This window comes from Malaclemys terrapin, chromosome 10, assembly GCF_027887155.1.
Source record: "Malaclemys terrapin pileata isolate rMalTer1 chromosome 10, rMalTer1.hap1, whole genome shotgun sequence".
Classification (NCBI taxonomy): Eukaryota; Metazoa; Chordata; order Testudines; family Emydidae; genus Malaclemys; species Malaclemys terrapin.
The window spans coordinates 40,288,453-40,307,218 of record NC_071514.1 but is presented as its reverse complement, the minus strand read 5'-3'; the positions used below and the strand labels follow the sequence as shown (position 1 = coordinate 40,307,218).

Genomic DNA, 18,766 nt, shown 5'->3' with positions numbered 1-18,766 from the left:
TAAAAGTGCAAAGTTTCAAAAAGTTCAATGAATTGAAGATCGTTGTGGGTGGAATAGAGCTGGACAAGGAGAAGAATTGTGGATATAAATGTGATAAGGGAGGGACAGGCAGTAGAAACAAAAGTGAAACTGTTTGAGCAGCATATTCCAGAAGTCTTGAGGTCTTTCTGAGAGTAGCCTCCATTGATTTGAGATCTCCCATACCATTCTCTCAATAGAAGGGAAAGCCTATAATGGCAGCAGGCCATAAAAGAGATCCAGTTTGGGAATATTTTAATGAAGTTCCTCTACCTCTGGGTAAAACAGGCATGCATGCAAAATGCAAACAGTGCAACAAAGAAATGCAAGGTCTGGTTGCCTGAATGAAACAACATCATGAGAAACGTTCCTTCTCAGGAGGAAGCAGTGTTGACGATGATGAAAGGAACATGCCTGAACATGGAAGATCTTCAGGTTAGTATAAACTTTATTTCATACTTCTTTCTTAAGGACTGCCTGTTGGACTATTCTTGAATTCTCATGTTTGAGCAAAAAAATATAGTTGTTACTCATTTTAGATGCAGTTGTACAATTTCACCTTTAAAGTAGTACTGAGTGTCAGCGAATGCAATGAGTTATACTAAATGAGCAGTATGGTAATAATAATTAAATAACTGCATTGACTTATTTTGTTAAGGAGAATCCATCCTCAACACACAGGATTCTGAAGACTATCCACCTTCAAGAACACCATCATTTTCTATAGTTTCAGAGTTATCTGCCAGTGATAGTGTTTCAGTCACATCATGTATGTAACATAGCCACAGTACATCACCTGTAGCAAAAAGGTAAAAAAATCTCCATCATCCAGAAACCACAGACAAATTTGTGATTAAGAACCAGCAGATTACAAAAATTGGTAATTAATGAAAAAACTGCCCAGTTTGTTTATGCAACAAACTCTCTTTTCCGTATGATTGAGAACCCACATTTCATTAACATAGTTCAGTCATTAAGACCAGGATACAGTCCACCCAACAGAGCAGACGTCGCAGGGAAATTGCTGGATCAAGTGTATGAAAGAGAAATTGAGCAGTGTGCAAAAGGTCTAGAGGGTAAAATTGTTAACCTGAGTCTTGATGGCTGAAGCAATAACCACAATGATCCTGTTGTATGTGCTTGTGTGACAACAGAAGAAGGGAATGTCTTCCTTACAGATACAATTGATACATCATGAAATGCACACACAGCACAATACTTACAAGTAGCAGCAGTAAAAGCTATAACAAACTGTGAAAAAAAGTTCAAATGTCTAGTATGCAGCTTGGTCACAGACAATGCTGCAAATGTACCCAAGATGAGAAGAAATTATTTAGAAGAGAGTCCCAAGCTAATAATATACGCTTGCAGTGCTCATTTGATGCATCTCCTAGCCACAGACTTCAGTGTTCCAGAAATAAAGGCTACTGTTGAAATTGCAAAATACTTCCGTAACAACCACTTTGCAGCAGCTGCTCTGAAAAAAAGTGGGAGGAACCAAGCTAACTCTTCCACAAGATGTGCGATGGAACTCAGTAGTGGACTGTTTTGAGCACTATATCAAGAACTGGCCTAATCTGATGACAGTTTGTGAACAAAATTGTGAAAAAATAGATGGGACTATCACAGCCAAAGTTCTCAATATTGGGCTTAAGAGAAATGTTGAACACATGTCGAGTACCCTGAAACCTATTTCTATAGCCTTGAACAAAACGCAGGGAAATTGCTGTTTTAGTGCTGACACTGTTGAAATTTGAAAGGAACAGAGTGAGATCTTAAAAAAAAGAGAAATACGGAATGACAGAGTTAAATTACAAGCATTAAAAAAAACAAATGGGAGAAGCACGGTCTCCAGCTCATTTTCTTGCAAATATTCTCAATACTCAGTACCAGGGTTAAACCTTAACTGCTGAAGAAGAGGAGTTGGCTATGACATGGACATCTGGCAATCATCCCTCCATAATGTCAACTATAATAAACTTCAGAGCTAAGGGTGAACCACTCAAGAAATATGTTTTCTGATGATGTTTTAAAGAAAGTCACACTAGTGAACTGGTGGAAGTCACTTAAGCACTTGGATTCAGACACTGTTGAAGTGATCATCTCACTTTTAACAGCAGCAGCTTCTTCTGCTGGTGTAAAAAGAATATTTTCTTCCTTTGGACTAACTGAGAAATCGTTTGGGACCTGAAAAAGCAGGAAAGCTTGTTCTTCTTTTCCAGATTATGAACAAACAGGAAAATGAAGTTGAAGACGACTGAGTTAGCTGTAGAAGCCAATATTTTAAGTTTCTCATGTTGACCTGGCTGACATAGTTAATTTAATTTTTGGTTTTTGTTTTAAATATTTAATTTAACTATTTTAGTAAAACAATTTTAACAAAAACAAATCTGATTTTAAAAAACTTGAATGTTTAACTAAATTTAAAAATTCATATGCTTGTTTTGTTAAAATATTATATGTTTGCTGTTGAAGAAAAAAATCCAGAATACATAATATTGTTTTAGTTAAAAACAACAATTTAAATTTATGCCTAGTGATGTTCTCCTCCTAATACAGCATGTCAAGAAAATCCTCCAAATATTAATGATTAGCCTGTTGAATTGGAGATATTTATGTAGTCATTGGGAGGTAAACTATCTGCTTCAATTATCTTTGGTAAATGAAATAACCAATCATTCATTTTCTGATATAGCTGTAAAACGAATCTGAAAAGTTTCCAAAATAAATCACTAAAAATGTATAGTGTGTACCTTCTAAAAATGAAACCTACATCTATCTCTGAGTTGTGAGGAATATGTATTAAGGTTATAATAACCAACAAGAATGCACCTTTATGTAGAAATCCATGATTAAATTGAGTTTTCCTGACTAGTTATTTAAATCATGATTTAAATCAAATCCACCCTGCTACCCCTATCACTCCACACCAGGATAAAGTAAGGATAACCACAGCTTCATATACACTGACCTGTGAGAGTCACAGTTGTTGTATGAGTAGCCAAAATGGACATGAATGTTCTTTCCCCTTGTTAAGTTCTGTTTCATTAATTTATTAATTTTTTAATGTATTAGCTTTTAACTTGTACAAGTTTGGTTTTTTTTGGCACATACTGGCTGTGCTACTCAATAAAATTGTATTTTTTGGAAAGTAATTTATCTTTAATTCCCAACATACCGCTTGGCATTCTGCAGTGTACTGAAAGCACCCACTTACTTGTTACTGTACAGTGTGACAACTCATAGGATTAGTGACAGATAGTGTAATAATTATAAATGTACAGCAAGCACCACAAAATTAATAGGTGCACTGACCGTGTATTCATAGACATACACTAAAGTACCCCTCCATTCCTAATAGGCCCCAGAATTGCAGGGCAAGGAGGAACACAGTCCACCAAAACACTTTACTGGGGCTCACTGTTAAAGTGCTCTTTCAAGGCCTTCCTCGGCCATATAGCTCCACATTGAGCTCATTTAATACCCCTTGTGTCTGACTGTTCAAACCCAGCAGATAGCCACATCACCTCCGGGTGCCACCCAGCAGCAACTTTTCTCTCTTTGCTTCACAGATCCTATGCAGGATACAGCAGGCAGCTATAATTATGGAGATATTTTTCTCTCAGAGATCCAACCTTGCAAGTAAACAATGCCATATACCAAAAAAGCACATTTAACTGTCATTCAGCTACAGGCTCAGCAGGTGCAGAATCTTTTCTTGATACTGTCGAGCTGGCTGCTATACAGCTTCATAAGCCAAGGGTAGGCTGAGCTCCACAGGATCATTACTGGCATTTCAATATTCTCAATGCTAATCCGCACGTCAGGAAAGAAAGTCCCTGCTTGCAGCTTTCTGAACAGCCCTGTGTTCTTAAAGAGGTGAGCATCATGCACCTTCCGTGACCAGCCCACACTGATGTCAGTGAAGTGTCCTAGGTGATCCACCAACACTTGCATAACCATAGAAAAGTAGCCTTTTCTGTTGACGTACTGTGGGGCAAGATGAGTTGAGTGCCAAAATAGGGATGTGAATGCTATTTTTTGAAAGAAAACCATAATGTTTTGTTCAGAATTACAAACATTTCAGAGTATGAACAACCTCTGTTCCCAGGGTGTTTGTAACTCTGAGGTTCTACTGTATTATGATGCAATCCCACCAGTCAGTAATCATTTCTTGGGCCCAGAAGCCCACCAGCCACCATTAATTGGTTTTCACTATGCCCCACAGCAATCTGTCCTCCATGAAACCATCATGCTCTCCACTGATGCAGTTCTTCTTGCGACTCTGCAAATACCAGAGGATCATGCATCTTGTGCTTGCAATGCTCATAACAATAGTACAGAGCTGTGCAGGTTCCATGCTTCTGTCAGAGAGGACGGATAGCGGGGAGGGCAGTGCACGTTCACAGAAATTTTTTTTAAAAGGCATGAAAATTACAGACCTTGAATGACATTATGGGATGGAGAAAGTTGCATGCTGGGAAGCTGACCCCTTGCACCACTTGTTTCTGCCCCACGATATATTACCAAAATTTCCAGAAACACAGTGCACTGGACAGTGACAATCTGCATACTCTGATACCTACTCATGAATGCACAGTGCGGTGCACCACAAAAGCACTCTTGGGGAGTATATGCAACGTTAACGCAAGGATCCAAGTGTGTGCACACACAAGCAATATACTAAATGCAGCAACTTTATGCCAACATAACTTGCGTCAGCAAAGTTTGTAGTGTAGAAAGCCTATGTCAACAGAAGATTGCTTCCATCAATGTAACTAACCTCATTTGGAGAGGTGATGTTCTTATACTAACAGAAAAACCCCTTCCATCAATAAAGGCTATATCTACAATGCAGGGTTATGCTGGCATAGCTACACCAGCATAGCTATTTTGGTATAGTCTCGGCAGAGTAGCCATACCCTTAGTGCTAACTGCAGAAAAACGCGGTTAACCAGCTTCAGCAACTCTCCAAAAAAGGGAAATTATACCTCAGAAATGTGAATAACTGAATTATTTAAACATGCTTTATTAGAATCAACTCTCCAATCAAGAAAGAAGGTTTAGAGAGGAGGTGAAAGAAGCAATAAGAGATAAAATGGGTAAGCTGATAGCAAAGAATACAAATTTGCATTTCCTGACTGGTGACAATTGATAGGGATGCTAAGGGCAGCAACGAAAAAAGTCAAAGATCAGCAGGGTTAAGGACAATAAGAAGGAATTCTTGAAATATATCAGGAACAAACAAAATCATAATGATATAGGTCCAACACTAGATAAGGATGGTAAGTAAAACTATCAAAACATGATGCAAAATAGGCAGAAATTAATATTTCTGTTCTGTATTTGGATACAAGCAGGATGATATTTATATCATACACTGATAATGAAATACTTTCCATCAATAACTATGGGGCATGACAAACAGCAACTATTAAAATTAAGCATTTTAAAATCTGCATGACCTAATCATTTGCATCCAAGAGTATTAGAAGAATTGGATGAAGAGCTCTCTGAATCATTAATGTTAATTAATGGTCCTAGAATACTGGGGAAGCTCCAAAGGACTGGAAAAAGCTAATATTGTTCCAGTATTTAAAAAGAGTAAAATGGTATGATCTACAAAGTATATGCTAGTTAGTCTGAGGTCATTCCTGGACAAAATAATGGAAAGGTTGATATGGAATGCAATCAGTAAAGAATGGTGGTATAATTATTGCCAAGCAACATGGTTTTACAGTAAATAAGTCTTGTCAAACAAACTTCGGAATGTTTTGATGAGTACACAAGTTTCGTTGATAAAGGTAACTAAGTTAATATACTTGGACTTCTGTACAGCATTTGACCGACATTTTGATATAAAACTAGCACTATATAAAATCAAGGTAGCCCTATTAAATGGCTAAGAACTAGTTAACTGACAGATCTCATAAAAAGTAAGTGTACACAGGAATTCACTACTCAACAAGAGAGTTTCTAATGTGGTTCCACAGGGACCTGTTCTTGCCACCAATACTATTAAATATCAATGATCTGGAAGAAAATACAAAATCATTGCTGGTAAATTTTTTTTTAATGACACAAATTGGTGGAGTTGTAAATAAAGATGGGGCTTATTCAGTTACATGCCCCAAAGTCAATCACTTAGTAAGGTGAGCTCATTCAAACTAACAACATTCCTCTTAACACAGCCAAAAGCAAGATCATACATCTAGGAACAAGGACTGTAGGTCATACAAAATGGAGGACTATATCCTGGAATGCAGTGACATTGAACAAGACTTGGGGAGAACAACTGATAACCAATTGAACATGAGCTCCCACACAGTGCAACACTGTAGCTAAGAGAGCAAACACAACCGTTGGATGTATAAGCAGGGAAATATCAAGAAGTAGGGAGGTGGTGTTACCTCTTTATACGGCATTAGTGAGACTATTACTGGAATACTTCGTCCAGTTCTTGTGTCCACACATCAAAAGGATATTGAAAAAATTACAAAGGATTCAGAAAAGTGCTACAAGAATGATTTGAAGCCCAAAGACCATAATTTATACCAAAAGGCTTAAGAAGATCAATCTGTGTAAGCTTACCCAAGAAAAGATTAAAAGATGACCTGATCATCGTCCACAAGTTCTTACATGTGTAAGAGATTTCTGACAGTAGATGGCTCTTTAATCCAATGGTTGGAAGTTGAAGTTAGAGAAATTCAGACTAGAAATATTTTTTTTAAGTCAGGGTAACTTATCAGTGGAACAATTAACCTATGGATGGAGTGGATTCTTCACCACCTGAAGCTTTTGAATCAAGACTTCATATCTTTCTAGTTTATATGTTCTCGCTCAAATCCAAGTTACGGGTTTGAGGCAGATTTTACCAACTGAGGTTCTTTGGCCTGTGTTATGCAGGTCAGACAATCTTAAGCGTCCTTTCTGGCCTTAAAAATCAGTGAGTCTTTGTCTAAGATTAGAACACTGGATCAAGTAATCCATTCCCTGCATGCGACAGAGGTATTAAAAATAAATAAATACAGCTCCTATACTGGGCCAGAGCAAGTCTGAAACTCCAGTTTAGGGCTCCCAATATTTTTTAAAATTTAAAATATTTCTAGGCGAAACACTCTAATGAGAGATTTGTAGCTGTATACTCCAGATCATTCAATGTGTCCATGCTAAGAATGGTCAGCCATGCTTCCCGAGCCTGCTGACAGCTTGTAGTCTTTGTTTATGGATCTAATTAAGGGAATTAGATCTGGGGCCTGCCAGCACATATAACTTAATAATTTTGGCAACCAAAAATACATGGAAGACTTTGCCTTTTTCTAAAGAGAAAGAAAGAACAGTTCTCTCCTCCTGTTCAACTATGGCTGTTTGCGAGTATTAAATAAGGATGTTATATGATTGATCATACCCTCAAAGAATCAGACGGCATGGTCTTGGTGTGCAAGAATGGAATATCCCCCTCTCCTTCATACCTATGGGGAGGGCAGGTAAAGGAGAGGTAGAAATGCACAGATTCTCAGGCTCTGAAGGGTGGCGTGCCTTAGAGTTGGAGGTCAGTGATCACTCAGAAGGAAGAACCCCAGGGGAAAGCAGCAGGGCAGTAGCGTCTTCAGTTACATAGGAAACTGAGTCCCTTGCTGAGAAGCAGACTGCACTGAAGTGCTAAGCCACTTATTTAATGTCCCACCAGAAGCCCTAGGCAGGCATGGGCCTCATCACAAGACAGCCAAGAAGAGACTGGCAAACCTGTCAGACTGATGCTATTGCAGATACTACACCTGGCCTCTCAGGGTATGTCTACACTGCAATTAGACACCACCACATGGCCCGTGCCAGTTGACTCACAGGACTCAGGCTAAGGGTTGTTTAATTCAGGTATAAAAACTCTGGGACAATCTTACTGCAGGGTCCTCGAGCCCAGGCTCCAGCCTGAACGCCTATACCACAATTAAACAGCCCCTTAGCTGGAGCCCCAAGGGCCAGCTGCAGGTTTTGAATTGCAGTGTGGACATACCTTCAGTTTCTCCTTTTCCATTTATGCCTTGCTGGGCTGAGTATGTTACCAGGGTCCCAGAGTTCAAAGTGCTGCACAAAAACCCACCTCAAAACATTAAAAAAAAAACAGAAATTAAATATGATCATGACTCTCCAACCTAGTTCTGAATTTAAAACCCTGTCAGAAATCAAAATTATCTTGACAAATTAGAAAAGAGCTCTGAAATCAAGATGATGAAATTCAATACAGACAAGTGCAAAGTACTTCACTTAGGAAGGACAAATCATATGCACAACTACAAAATGGGGAATAACTAGCTATGCACTAGTACTGCTGAAAAGGCTCTGTGAGGCTATAATAGATCACAAATTGAATGAGTCGACAATGTGATGCAGTTGTGAGAAAAGCTAATATTTTGGGGTGTATTAATAGTGTTATATTTCAGACACAGAAGGTAATTGCACCACTCGGCACTGGCAAGGCCTCAGCAGGAATACAGCATCCAGTTCTGGGTGCCACACTTGAAGGAACATGTGGATGAACTGGAGAGAGTCCAGAGGAGAACAAAACAATGATAAAAGGTTTAAAAACCTGACCTATGAGGAAAGGCTTAAAAAAAAATGGGCATGTTTAGTTTTGAGAATAGAAGATTGAGGGGGGACCTGACAACAGTCTTCAAATATGTTAAGGGCGGTTATAAAGAGGAAGGTGATCAATTGTTCTCCATGCCCACAGAAGGCAGGACAAGAAGTAATGGCTTAATTTACAGCAACCGAGATTTAGTTTAGATATGAGGAAAAAGTGTCTAACTGTAAGGATAGTTAAGCACTGGAACAGATTACCAAGGGAGGTTGTGCAATGCCCATCATTGGAGATTTTTATAAACAGGTTGGACAAACATCGGTAAGGGATGGTCTAGGTTTACTTGGTCCTGCCACAGTGAGGGGACTGGACTAGATGACTGCTCAACATCCCTTCCAGCCCTACATTTCTATGGTTCTAATTAATCTGTGTAATTCATCTTATAGTTTACACTCTCATCCTGCAAAGCATAGACAGTGAATAACTAGTCAATAGGTCTGGTATTCATGTACTCAGAACTGAAGACCAAAATTGTGTGCAATCTCTCCAGAGCCACAGAAAAATCATCACCTTCGCAGTCCATGACGCAGTGTTGTTGCGCATACAGCCCAAAACTTCACTGGCAGCTGCTTTCTATTTTACTTTCCATCATCATCTTTAAACTTATGACACAAGATACATTGACATACAGACCCCAATACAGAATTGCAAGTTTAAATAATTCACTTTCAAGTATGATGTCTATTTTCTTTCTTTGTCAAATGGTAGTTACATTTCTATTGAGTTTAAAGGAGTTAAAATTTTAAAGAATTACTTACCAGTCCCTCATTATCTTCGGAGGTTCTCTGGAAGTGTGCTGCTAGAGCAACATAATCCTGCGCCTGCTTGTTACATTCAAGACACTTTAGTCCATGACGGATTAGTCTCAATGGGTCTGCATACAGAGGCATGGCTGGGTGAGTGTTGATAGAGGTTCCTGTCCCACTTCCTGATGTAGCACTAGATTTACATGAAGGAGATGGGAAATGCAAAGTCTGAGGGGCCAAAGACACTGAAGAGTTTGTAGGAAAAGGTGAAAACATTTCATCTAAGGAAATTGGTTTCATTAACAGCTGAGAACATTGCATAATCAATCCTTTGCTCTTGTGCTCTCTCGCATGTTTAAGCAAACTACACTTGTTAAAGAACAGCAGCAGAGTTGAACACTGAGTACACATGACTTCAATGTGGACACTTCGCCTACTATAGTGTTGAGTTAGGCTTTTTTCTAAGGCAAATGAATCTCCACATTCCAGGCAACAATACCCAGATGCAGGTAACTGAATATTGCTGTCAGGTGGTGGGCTGAGGTTTGGAGAATACACTGGCACAAGATTGTTACTGTTTAATACTTTATTAAATTCCTCCACAATTACAGGAGCAGCTTTCTTTACTTGATGTACCAGTGGCACTGACATTTGAGTTAGCTGAGGCTGACTTCGCCTTTGCACAGAGGACTTTGCTGTGACAGAAGCAGCAACACTGTGTGGAACTAAATTGAGATTTGCTAGATGTACGGCCTTGGGAAGGAGGCTGGAAGTGGTGGGGTTAGATGGCTGCATCACTGTACCCTGCTGCTGCCTCTTGTTGGGCTGCTGACCCACATTACCTACTTTTATGGCATCACTGCCACAGTTTGGCAGTGGAGATGAAGACACATTGGGTGTGCTGTTGTCAGCAGTCTCTGTTTTCATATCATCTATACAGGGGCTCACAACATTTGACACTTGAACAGCTGTGGCAGCTGCATTTTTGGTGGAACCCTTGCTTGCCTCATTTTCTGTGACTGCACTAGTATCAGGTGAAGGGAAGGACTTAGTAAACTCTTCCGTGGCCGAACCTTCTGCACATGACTCCTCAGGGGATTTGCCCAATTCTTCAGCTTCTGGCAAGATTCTAGTTACAGTTCTTTTAATTTCACCAGAAGACATCTTAATAGTTTTTATTCTAACTTTGGGAATAGCCGGCGGAGAGCCAGCTGCCATGGAGGGAGAGCCTTTTCCACTACTATCACTGCACACACTCCGAGGACTCTCGGGCTGCTTGTTGGCCTTTTTTACCACCTCTAGGGGGCTTCTTGGGCTCTTTGGTGACTTAGGCATTTTGGGGCTTCCTTTCATGCCATCTTTAAAATGGCCAGAAGGTTCTTTTGTAAGATTTGTTTGATCTTCTTTTGGAATACATGCAACTTTTTTGGCCTGAAGAGCTACTAATGCAGCAACACAAGATGACAATTTTGAGTGAGCTGGCTTTAGACGTTGGCGAGGTGGGATTGATGAAGAAAAGTTCACCTCAGGCATAGACCCTCGGCTTTCCTTCAAGTTATTGTTGTGGAAGCTTCGAAATGTCAAGCCTTCTCCAAGGAAGTTGTTGGTATCCACTAGATCTTTGCTGGATTCTACAAACTTCTCTGCTACTCTGTCTTGTTCTTTTCTGCTCAAGTCCAGCCTATTTTCTTGCTGACTATGAATCTCCATCTTTTGTTCTTTTTTACAATATTGATCAAACATACTCAATTCTGGCTCTGGTAACTTCCTAAGTGAATCTAGAACTGAAGCCGCAGTTGGAATATACATTGGAGTTGGTGTGAAATATGGAGTTTGGCCATGTTTTGGTTTATCATCAATACTGTTCTCTTTGAAAGCATCCTCCGGTTCAGGGCTGGAGATAGGGCTGAACTGACTGAATGTGGGTAAAGGTTCGGACTTTGATTGGTCCAATTTTTCAGAAAAGTTTTTCGAACTATCACCATTAATAAAAGCAGAATCAAATTTCCCATAACTGTGCACTAAGTTGTGAGCCTCTGATGGCAGATCAGACCCACGGAACCCATTGTGTAACAGACTAGCTCCAAGGTGATTCCCCTCCTTCTCTGCTTCAAAGGACTCCTGACGACTTGTGTTCTTCACAATAACACTCACAACAGGGGTATCAGGAGCCGGCACTGAGTGAGACAAGGACACATTTTCATCTATACAAATTCCTGATGGCTTTAAGTGATTTTCGTTCTCTTCACCAGTTGACTGTATGGTCTCCTTGGCATCAAGGCTAGTTGGGTCTGGGATGTCAAAAGCCGCCAAAAGGTCATCGAAGTCCGGGGTTTTCATGTCCCCCATGATGAAAGCTGCAATTAAAAGCGAAACACACTATTAAATTTTGTCTCTGGAAAAAAAGTCTATTAAACTCTTACTTGGATTTACTCTAACCAATGAAGAAAAAAATTAGGACTCTAGCCACTACAGGGAAGCTAGTATGGGAACTTTCAACATGCTATCACTTAAACTTCCAGTTTAAACACTGTGGGATTTTTTGTTCATTTGTAGATAGACTAACTCAGTGCCATTCAGTCTTTCTGGCCCCAGGGCCTAATGTGTTACTTTAAAAGGCCAAGGGGCTGCTATCAAGACTCTGGGGAAGATCCTCTACTGTTCTGCTCCCTATACACTGCTCAGGCAGCATAAGCCATCTGCAAATACCCTGCTGTGGATTCCCAACATAGAGGAGCCCCCAGTGGGCATCCAGCTGTCTCCTACATTCCCCTAGTACAGCTGTGCCAGGCTGGGAGGGGTGTAGCCGCAATGTGCTGTGCTCTGGCTACCCCACTTGGTGCATGGTTCCTTAGGATTACTGGCAGCTGGTGCAAGTTAGAACAGCTGGGAGTCTGCCTTAATCTGGGCTGGGGCAGAGAATCAGGGAGCTGTACGTTGGTAGTTGTTCTCAGTTTCTCTTCGTCCCCCACTCCTATACTGCCCTGGGTCGCTGTGTAGGAGAGGGGCACATCCAGGAGAGCTAGCTCAGTGGTTTGAGCATTGGCCTGCTAAACCCAGGGTTGTGAGTTCAATCCTTGAGGGGGCCATTTAGGGATCTGGGGCAAAAATCTGTCTGGGGATTTGTCCTACTTTGAGCAGGGGGTTGGACTAGATGACCTCCTGAGGTCCCTTCCAACCCTGATATTCTATTCTATGATTCTTTCCTAGGTGTCCTCTACATTCAGAGAAAGTCAGTCAAACTCCAACCCTGCTCTCCCTAGGGCTCCCATAGCTTGAGGGGGAAGCAGGTAATGAAGCAATTGATGCTACTCTCCTGTCCCTCCCCTGCAACCCAACAGGAAGCCAATGGGGTAGCTGTTGCTCCTGGGGCTACAGGGCAAGCTGTGAAGGGCAGTGCCCCCTACCTCCTCCTTCCATAGGTACAGGGCTGATCCAAACACTTCAGTGTAAAAAATAGAAATCACAGGGCATGGCTCAGGGAGCACTCTTCAATTGATCAAACACAGTCACCCTCAAGGACCACCAACATAAGGCCTCAAGGATCACAGAATGGATACCTCTGGACAAACTCAAAAGAGAAACTAGTATGATCTCCAAATAACACAAGTTGTTACTTCCTGGAAAGGTTACAGTGTAGCCAGACCTGAAGTATTTAGTACTGCCAATCACCTGGAGAAAAGCCAGAAGCAATTGGCCAGCCCAAGAGAAACAGCATTGAAAAACGAGAGCCTTGGTTTCTGCCAGAACAACCTAAATAATAAAAAAGTCTTTACTAAATATTTTAGTATGTTGTGTACAGCACCTTGAGCACTCAGTTGGGGATTACTGTAAAAGAGGGCCGATCCAATAGTCCTTAATTAGCTAATAAAATCATTGAGGAGTTTTGCCTGAGTACAAATAAAGAATCATGCCTAGAAATCATAATCCAAACCAAAAGTTTATGAGCATTTCTTTGGTTATAACTGTCTACAAAGGAAGGTACAGATTACAAAGGCATTGATTGCAGCTTCACAATTAACGTTATAACTGAGTTTTCATTATACCCTTCTCTAACACACAAGAGATTTGTTGTTATTGTTAAGGACTAAATATCCTCCCCCCCACGGTAGTTGTACAAAAATTTGTGAAATATTTAAGTTATTGTACATTAAAGTGAGACCTTTTTGAAATTAAGACAACTCATTTTTTTCAGCCACATCTAACTTAAAAATGGCAAATTTATGAATCCAGAATTGGTACATACTGTATGCACAACAACACTTGTGCAGAGGGTTCTTTTGCCCAAGGGGGGGAGGGGAGATGGGTAAATTAAACAAAGAGGTTGTTTCCATTTTTCATTACTAATGACTAACACCTTCTCATAGAAGCCACCACTTAACATTTTAATAGTTGAAACTCACATTTAAAATATATTCCATTCCAGAAAGCTGGTACAAGGAACAGCTTCTATGTGAACTGACAACTAAACATTGCACTTTGTTATAAAACAATGGAACATACCGAATGGTCTTTGCTCTCTCTTCGCCCCACTCTACCACTTCTGTACTAAGACAAAACTAAGTTAATCATTAATCACATTAATTATTGTGGGGCCTCAGGACCAATGAAGAATTGGTCCTTATTGTGCCAGCTAGACTCTGTACAAACACTGAGTAGCAGACGGTCCCTGCCCCAAAGAGCTTAAAAACTAAACAGACAAGACAGACACAGACTGGGCAGAGGTGAGGAAGGGATATCACACAGAAGCAGAGTGAATATGAGAATGGAAAATGTCATTTTAGTGTCAGGCTTACTAAATGTAGGGCTTGTCTACAAACAAAGAGCATTGGTTTAATTAAAGATTTTTAAATGTAGTTTAAACCAGTGAAAAGACTTTATGATACTTCTTTTGGTTTGAGAGTGGCTAACTTTGGGTTAGATTAAGCCTGCTCTAATTGACCTAAGCTAAACCAAAATAAGAGCATCTACACAGGGGTTTGTACCAGTTTAAGACCATAGCTTTAGTTAAACCAGTGTAATTCTGTATTTAGACAAGCCCTTGGAAGTTCAGAAGATGATCCAAGTAATTATAAAATGAAGACTGTTCATTCCTTACAGCATAATGCCCATGTCTTTATGCACAGAAAGTAAATCACCACATCATTTAAGGCACATAAAACTTCCTATGATTAAAAGATTTCAGTGTACCCAGACTTGTATACAGAATACTTTAAACAAAAGATTTCATGAACAGCATGGTACACAGTCTAACCTCCTGGCCTGTTACATCTCCTTTTCCTAGCTTTAGCTAAATCTGCAGATTGCAGTCCACCAATTTGTACTGAGAACTAGAATGTTTCAGAGCACTATATTTGGCTCCATACATGTCAGAAGCATCACACAGACTAGGCTCACTAATAAGCAATGCAGACAAAGATTACAGACTTATTTTAACTAGAGAGGGGACCAAGGACCAAGTTTTTTAAAGGATTTAGGTGCCTACTGGGATTTTCAAAAGCACTTTAAAAGCTTTTGAAAATGTCCCTAGGCACCTAGAGTGGCAGATAGGTGCTCACATACTTTTAAAAATTTGGTAACTAGATAACTAGAGTAGGACAAGAACAGGGACTCACCACATAAAGCTTTATGGGAAATAGTCTAGTGTTTGCAGGAGAGTGCGTACATATTTAAGTCCCACAGCAGCTTAATTTATATACTATCTCTGTTGTACAAAGTATAAGTCTCTCCTTCGCTCATATTGCAATATTTCTTCATAAAAGTTTATTGTAAGATGATATAAAGTTATATTTTCTCAGAGTAAAGCAAAATCAGACTCAGAATCTGGAGAAAACTGAACAAACATTTCCAGTTAAAAAGATTTTAAAATAACCAAAAGTTTAAAGAGAAGTAAAGTGTCAAATATTTCTGTGTATTCCTAAATATTGAAAAGAGAATCAAGTTATAATTCAATGTATTAAACTTTCTATTGTACCTTCTGCATTATTGATAAATGTTTATTTTTCTTTCTTATATAATGTGAGCGCTTGTCACTGGAATGGGTGAAAAAAAGTACAGGGACAGAAATTTTTAAATTACAACTTAAAAAAATAGAAGTAGAAGAAATTTGCACAGACGTGTAACAGGTCATCATACAGGCTGATAAATGACAATTACTTGCACAATAACCAAGTCTGCATATGTTTCATTGGCCAAAAACCAAACAAGCATGAATATACATTTCAACAAGAAGGCACAGGGGAAACAAAAGGAGACAAAGATCTTAGCTCTTAAACTCTCTAGGGCACTGAAGGAACTGTGGGTCAGGTAGAACTGTAAACTCACAAGGCCCTTTGCAACATCTAAGCTCCAAGACACTTTGAATTCCAAAGGAGTTACTGTAATATCAATGCCCCACATGCACACTACATTAACTTTTCACTGGGAGCATTATTTCTGTGGACTTTTTGAGATCTGCAATAGGTCCCACAGACTTTATAGCAACATGTATTATTCTGTTTAAAGAGGAAGTTCAAGATTGCCATCTAATATTAAAATATGAAAACACAGTTATACCAAGGTAGGTTACAGTCCTAAAAAGCTAAGTATTTAGAAGTATGCAAGTTAAAGGACAATAGAAAAATACCAACCAATGGCAGCTCTATATGGGAGTTCTCAAGCCCAAAAGCCAGGCTTAATTTTTAGACAGGGCAGTGGGGGAAGGCAAAGTCTCTTTGCCAGCAGAGTACTTTCAGAGAACTTGGAAATCAGGATCATGGACTTAGTAAACACAGACAGCGTACAATAACTGGGAGTAGAAGATGAAGCTGAGTTTGTCGAAGGAGACATTCGTCTAGGGAATGTCATGAGGGAGTGGGTTTTGGGATACTAAAGGGACAAAAAGATTAGTCAGCTGGGAGAGTCAAATTGGAAGCTTCCACAACATGTAGGGGTGGATTCAGGCTTCAAAATTTTAATATACTGTAAAGTACAGGAAACACAGAGTAAAAGAACAGAGTAGGCAGGTCCCAAAACAAACTCCTTGGTCAACTTAATTTACATGGCTTGGTGTGAATGTGGCTTGTTCATTCACCATACAATCTGGGTAGACAGTTCTGCTCTAGGCCAGCAGTTCTTAGGTCCAGGGACCCCATGGGTCCTTAGAAACTGCACATGGGATCTGCAAAATGTCAACCATCACACCAAGAATAGACAGACTCTCCAATAAGAAGCAGGTACACCCATCTCACTGATATCTGTAAGTGCTCTTATAATCTTTTTCTTAAAGCATTTCTAACAGTACATGTTTATATGAAGTACACCTATACCTTTGCCAATCAGTTTCTCAGCTGGAGGTCCGTGATTAACATTGTATTTGAAAAGGGGCCCATCTACAAAAAAAAGTTTGAGAACCTCTGCTCTAGGTAACCAAACTCTGGTCTGGAAGTGGCAATTTCTAGGCTCTATCCCTTACTCTGCCAGTGACTTGCTGTGTGCCTTTGGGCAAGTCACTAAAACTGCTCTGTGCCTGTTTCCCCACTATGAAGCAGGAACCTCCCCCTTACCTACCTTCATCAAGAGCTTCAAGATCAAAAGAAAAAAGGAGACTCACCCCCAGAGCAATAGTGTTAGGCTAAAGCCAACCCCCAGGATCCAGACGGGCCATCCCGGTGGGAAGGCCACACACACTGCTCAGTGCCCTTCGTCCCAGGCGGGAGGGAGAGGGGAGAAGTCTTCTGCCCCCAGCAGGCAGCAGTACCTGTCCCACCAGCAAGGGAAGATCACTGTGGGGCCAGGCAGGCCAGGGTACAGCCATTCCCTAAGGCGGGATGTGCAGTCAGTCTGTCCGCCCGCCCCATGGCGTGGGCAGGGCAGGTTAGGCTGCCTCCTGCCCATAGGGCTGGAAGTGTTTTGTGGGGCTGGCGGGAGCCCGCCTGTCTGTGCGGCCCCATGGGGCTGGCAGGAGAGTCACGTCAGTCTGTCTGCTCACCCAAGGGGTTGGCGGGGGGGGGGGTGTCCCCCGTCCCGCAGACTGCGGGAGGGGAGCGGGCAGTAGCGAGTCCCGCGGGGGGTGTTGGTGTCCGTCTGTCAGGGCAGAGAGCTGTCCGTTTGAGTGGGGCTCGGCCCGTCCGCGGGGATCAGTGCCCGGCCCGGCCGAGCCGCACTTACCAGCGCAGGCAGCTCCTCCGGGGCCCGCACAGGCCTCACCCAGCGCCGGGCAGCAACGGCCGCAACATGGCGGCGGTAGGGCGGGGCCGGGCCTGGGAAGACCGCCCTGCCCCGCCCCTTTGGCCCCGCCTCCACTCCCTGCCGCGCCCCCCGGGGACCGCTCGGCCCGCGGCTCTCTGCCCTGTCCCACCCCATCTGTCCCCCGGGAACAGCCCCACCCCGTCCCCGCTCCCTGCTGCGCCCCCAGGGGCCGTCCCACCGGCCCGCGACTCCCTGCCCTGTCCCGCCCCGTCCGCTCGGGCCGTCCGTCCCTGTGCGCGCCGCCCCGGCCCAGCTCTGCTGCTCTCCTCGGCGCGGCCCCGCGCTCGCGGGCTCCTCCTTGTCCGCAGCCCTGGACCCCTCTCCTCCGCGCCCACCTCGCGCGCGCGCTCCGGGGGCTCTCCGTGCCCCATCGCTCGGTCCCGAGCCGCTCCGGGGTGTTACGGGCCGTGAGAGGCCCAGGTGCGGCGATTCACACCGTCATTACGGGGCTGCCCAGCGCGGCGCCTGGCGAGCTGGGCTTGGGCCTGGGGATGAGCCCCAGAGCACAGACCCTTCCCCGGGAGCGCTGCCCGCTGCTTCCCGTCGGCTCCCTAGTGCTGGGGTAACGGCTCCGGCGTTAGGAGCAGAGCACTGGCTGGTAGCGGGGCTGGGAGACCTGTGTGCCCTGCCCCTGCCCGCACTGCTGTGGCACAGAGCCTGGTGCTGTGTCTGCGCTGACGAGCGGTGTGCGGCCCGAGAGCCGCTCCCGGGGCTAGCGGCCTGGCTGAGAAAGCCGAGAGGAGGTAAGGCACAGGTGGTTTGTGTACCTCATGCTCCCATCTGGCGTTCACATCAGGGGGAAAACCACAGGGCCTTGTCTCCAGCAGCCTGTCACAAGAGAACTACTCAGGTGTGCGGCCTCCCCGGAAATACACACCTTCGTGGCAATGAAGGCAGAGCCTCAGTCTTCATCAGGAAACAATAAGCACAATTCCCCAGTCAGTCAACAGCATGGCTAGGTATCTGTGTACCCTGAAGATGGGATGAATGTAGGGCCCTGAGACTGCAGGTCAGGTGAGGGGTGGGTGCTTTTGATGGAGCTCTTGAAGGCACTGTGATGACACAATGAGGTGCCAGCCTCAGAGGGTGAAGATCTTCGTATTACAATCATTCCTCTTTTTTCTTGTGTGCTTTA

The 18,766-nt window shown here is 42.5% G+C and overlaps 1 protein-coding gene across 3 annotated transcripts in view; it reads right to left on the bottom strand.

Annotated features, from left to right (window-relative positions):
* The window catches only part of ZNF592 (zinc finger protein 592), an 84,995-nt gene extending 67,368 nt beyond the window's left edge, over positions 1 to 17,627 (bottom strand). For all 3 annotated transcript variants that reach the window (XR_008446551.1, XM_054043068.1, XM_054043069.1), the window contains exons 1-2: positions 17,551 to 17,627; positions 9,415 to 11,759 (exon numbers count right to left, since the gene is read on the bottom strand). Coding sequence is in view for 2 of the 3 variants with exons in the window: in XM_054043068.1 (XP_053899043.1) it covers positions 9,415 to 11,751 (2,337 nt within the window). In the remaining variant the exon portion in view is untranslated. The remainder of the gene's footprint in view (positions 1 to 9,414; positions 11,760 to 17,550) is intronic.
* Positions 17,628 to 18,766: the final 1,139 nt, after the last annotated feature.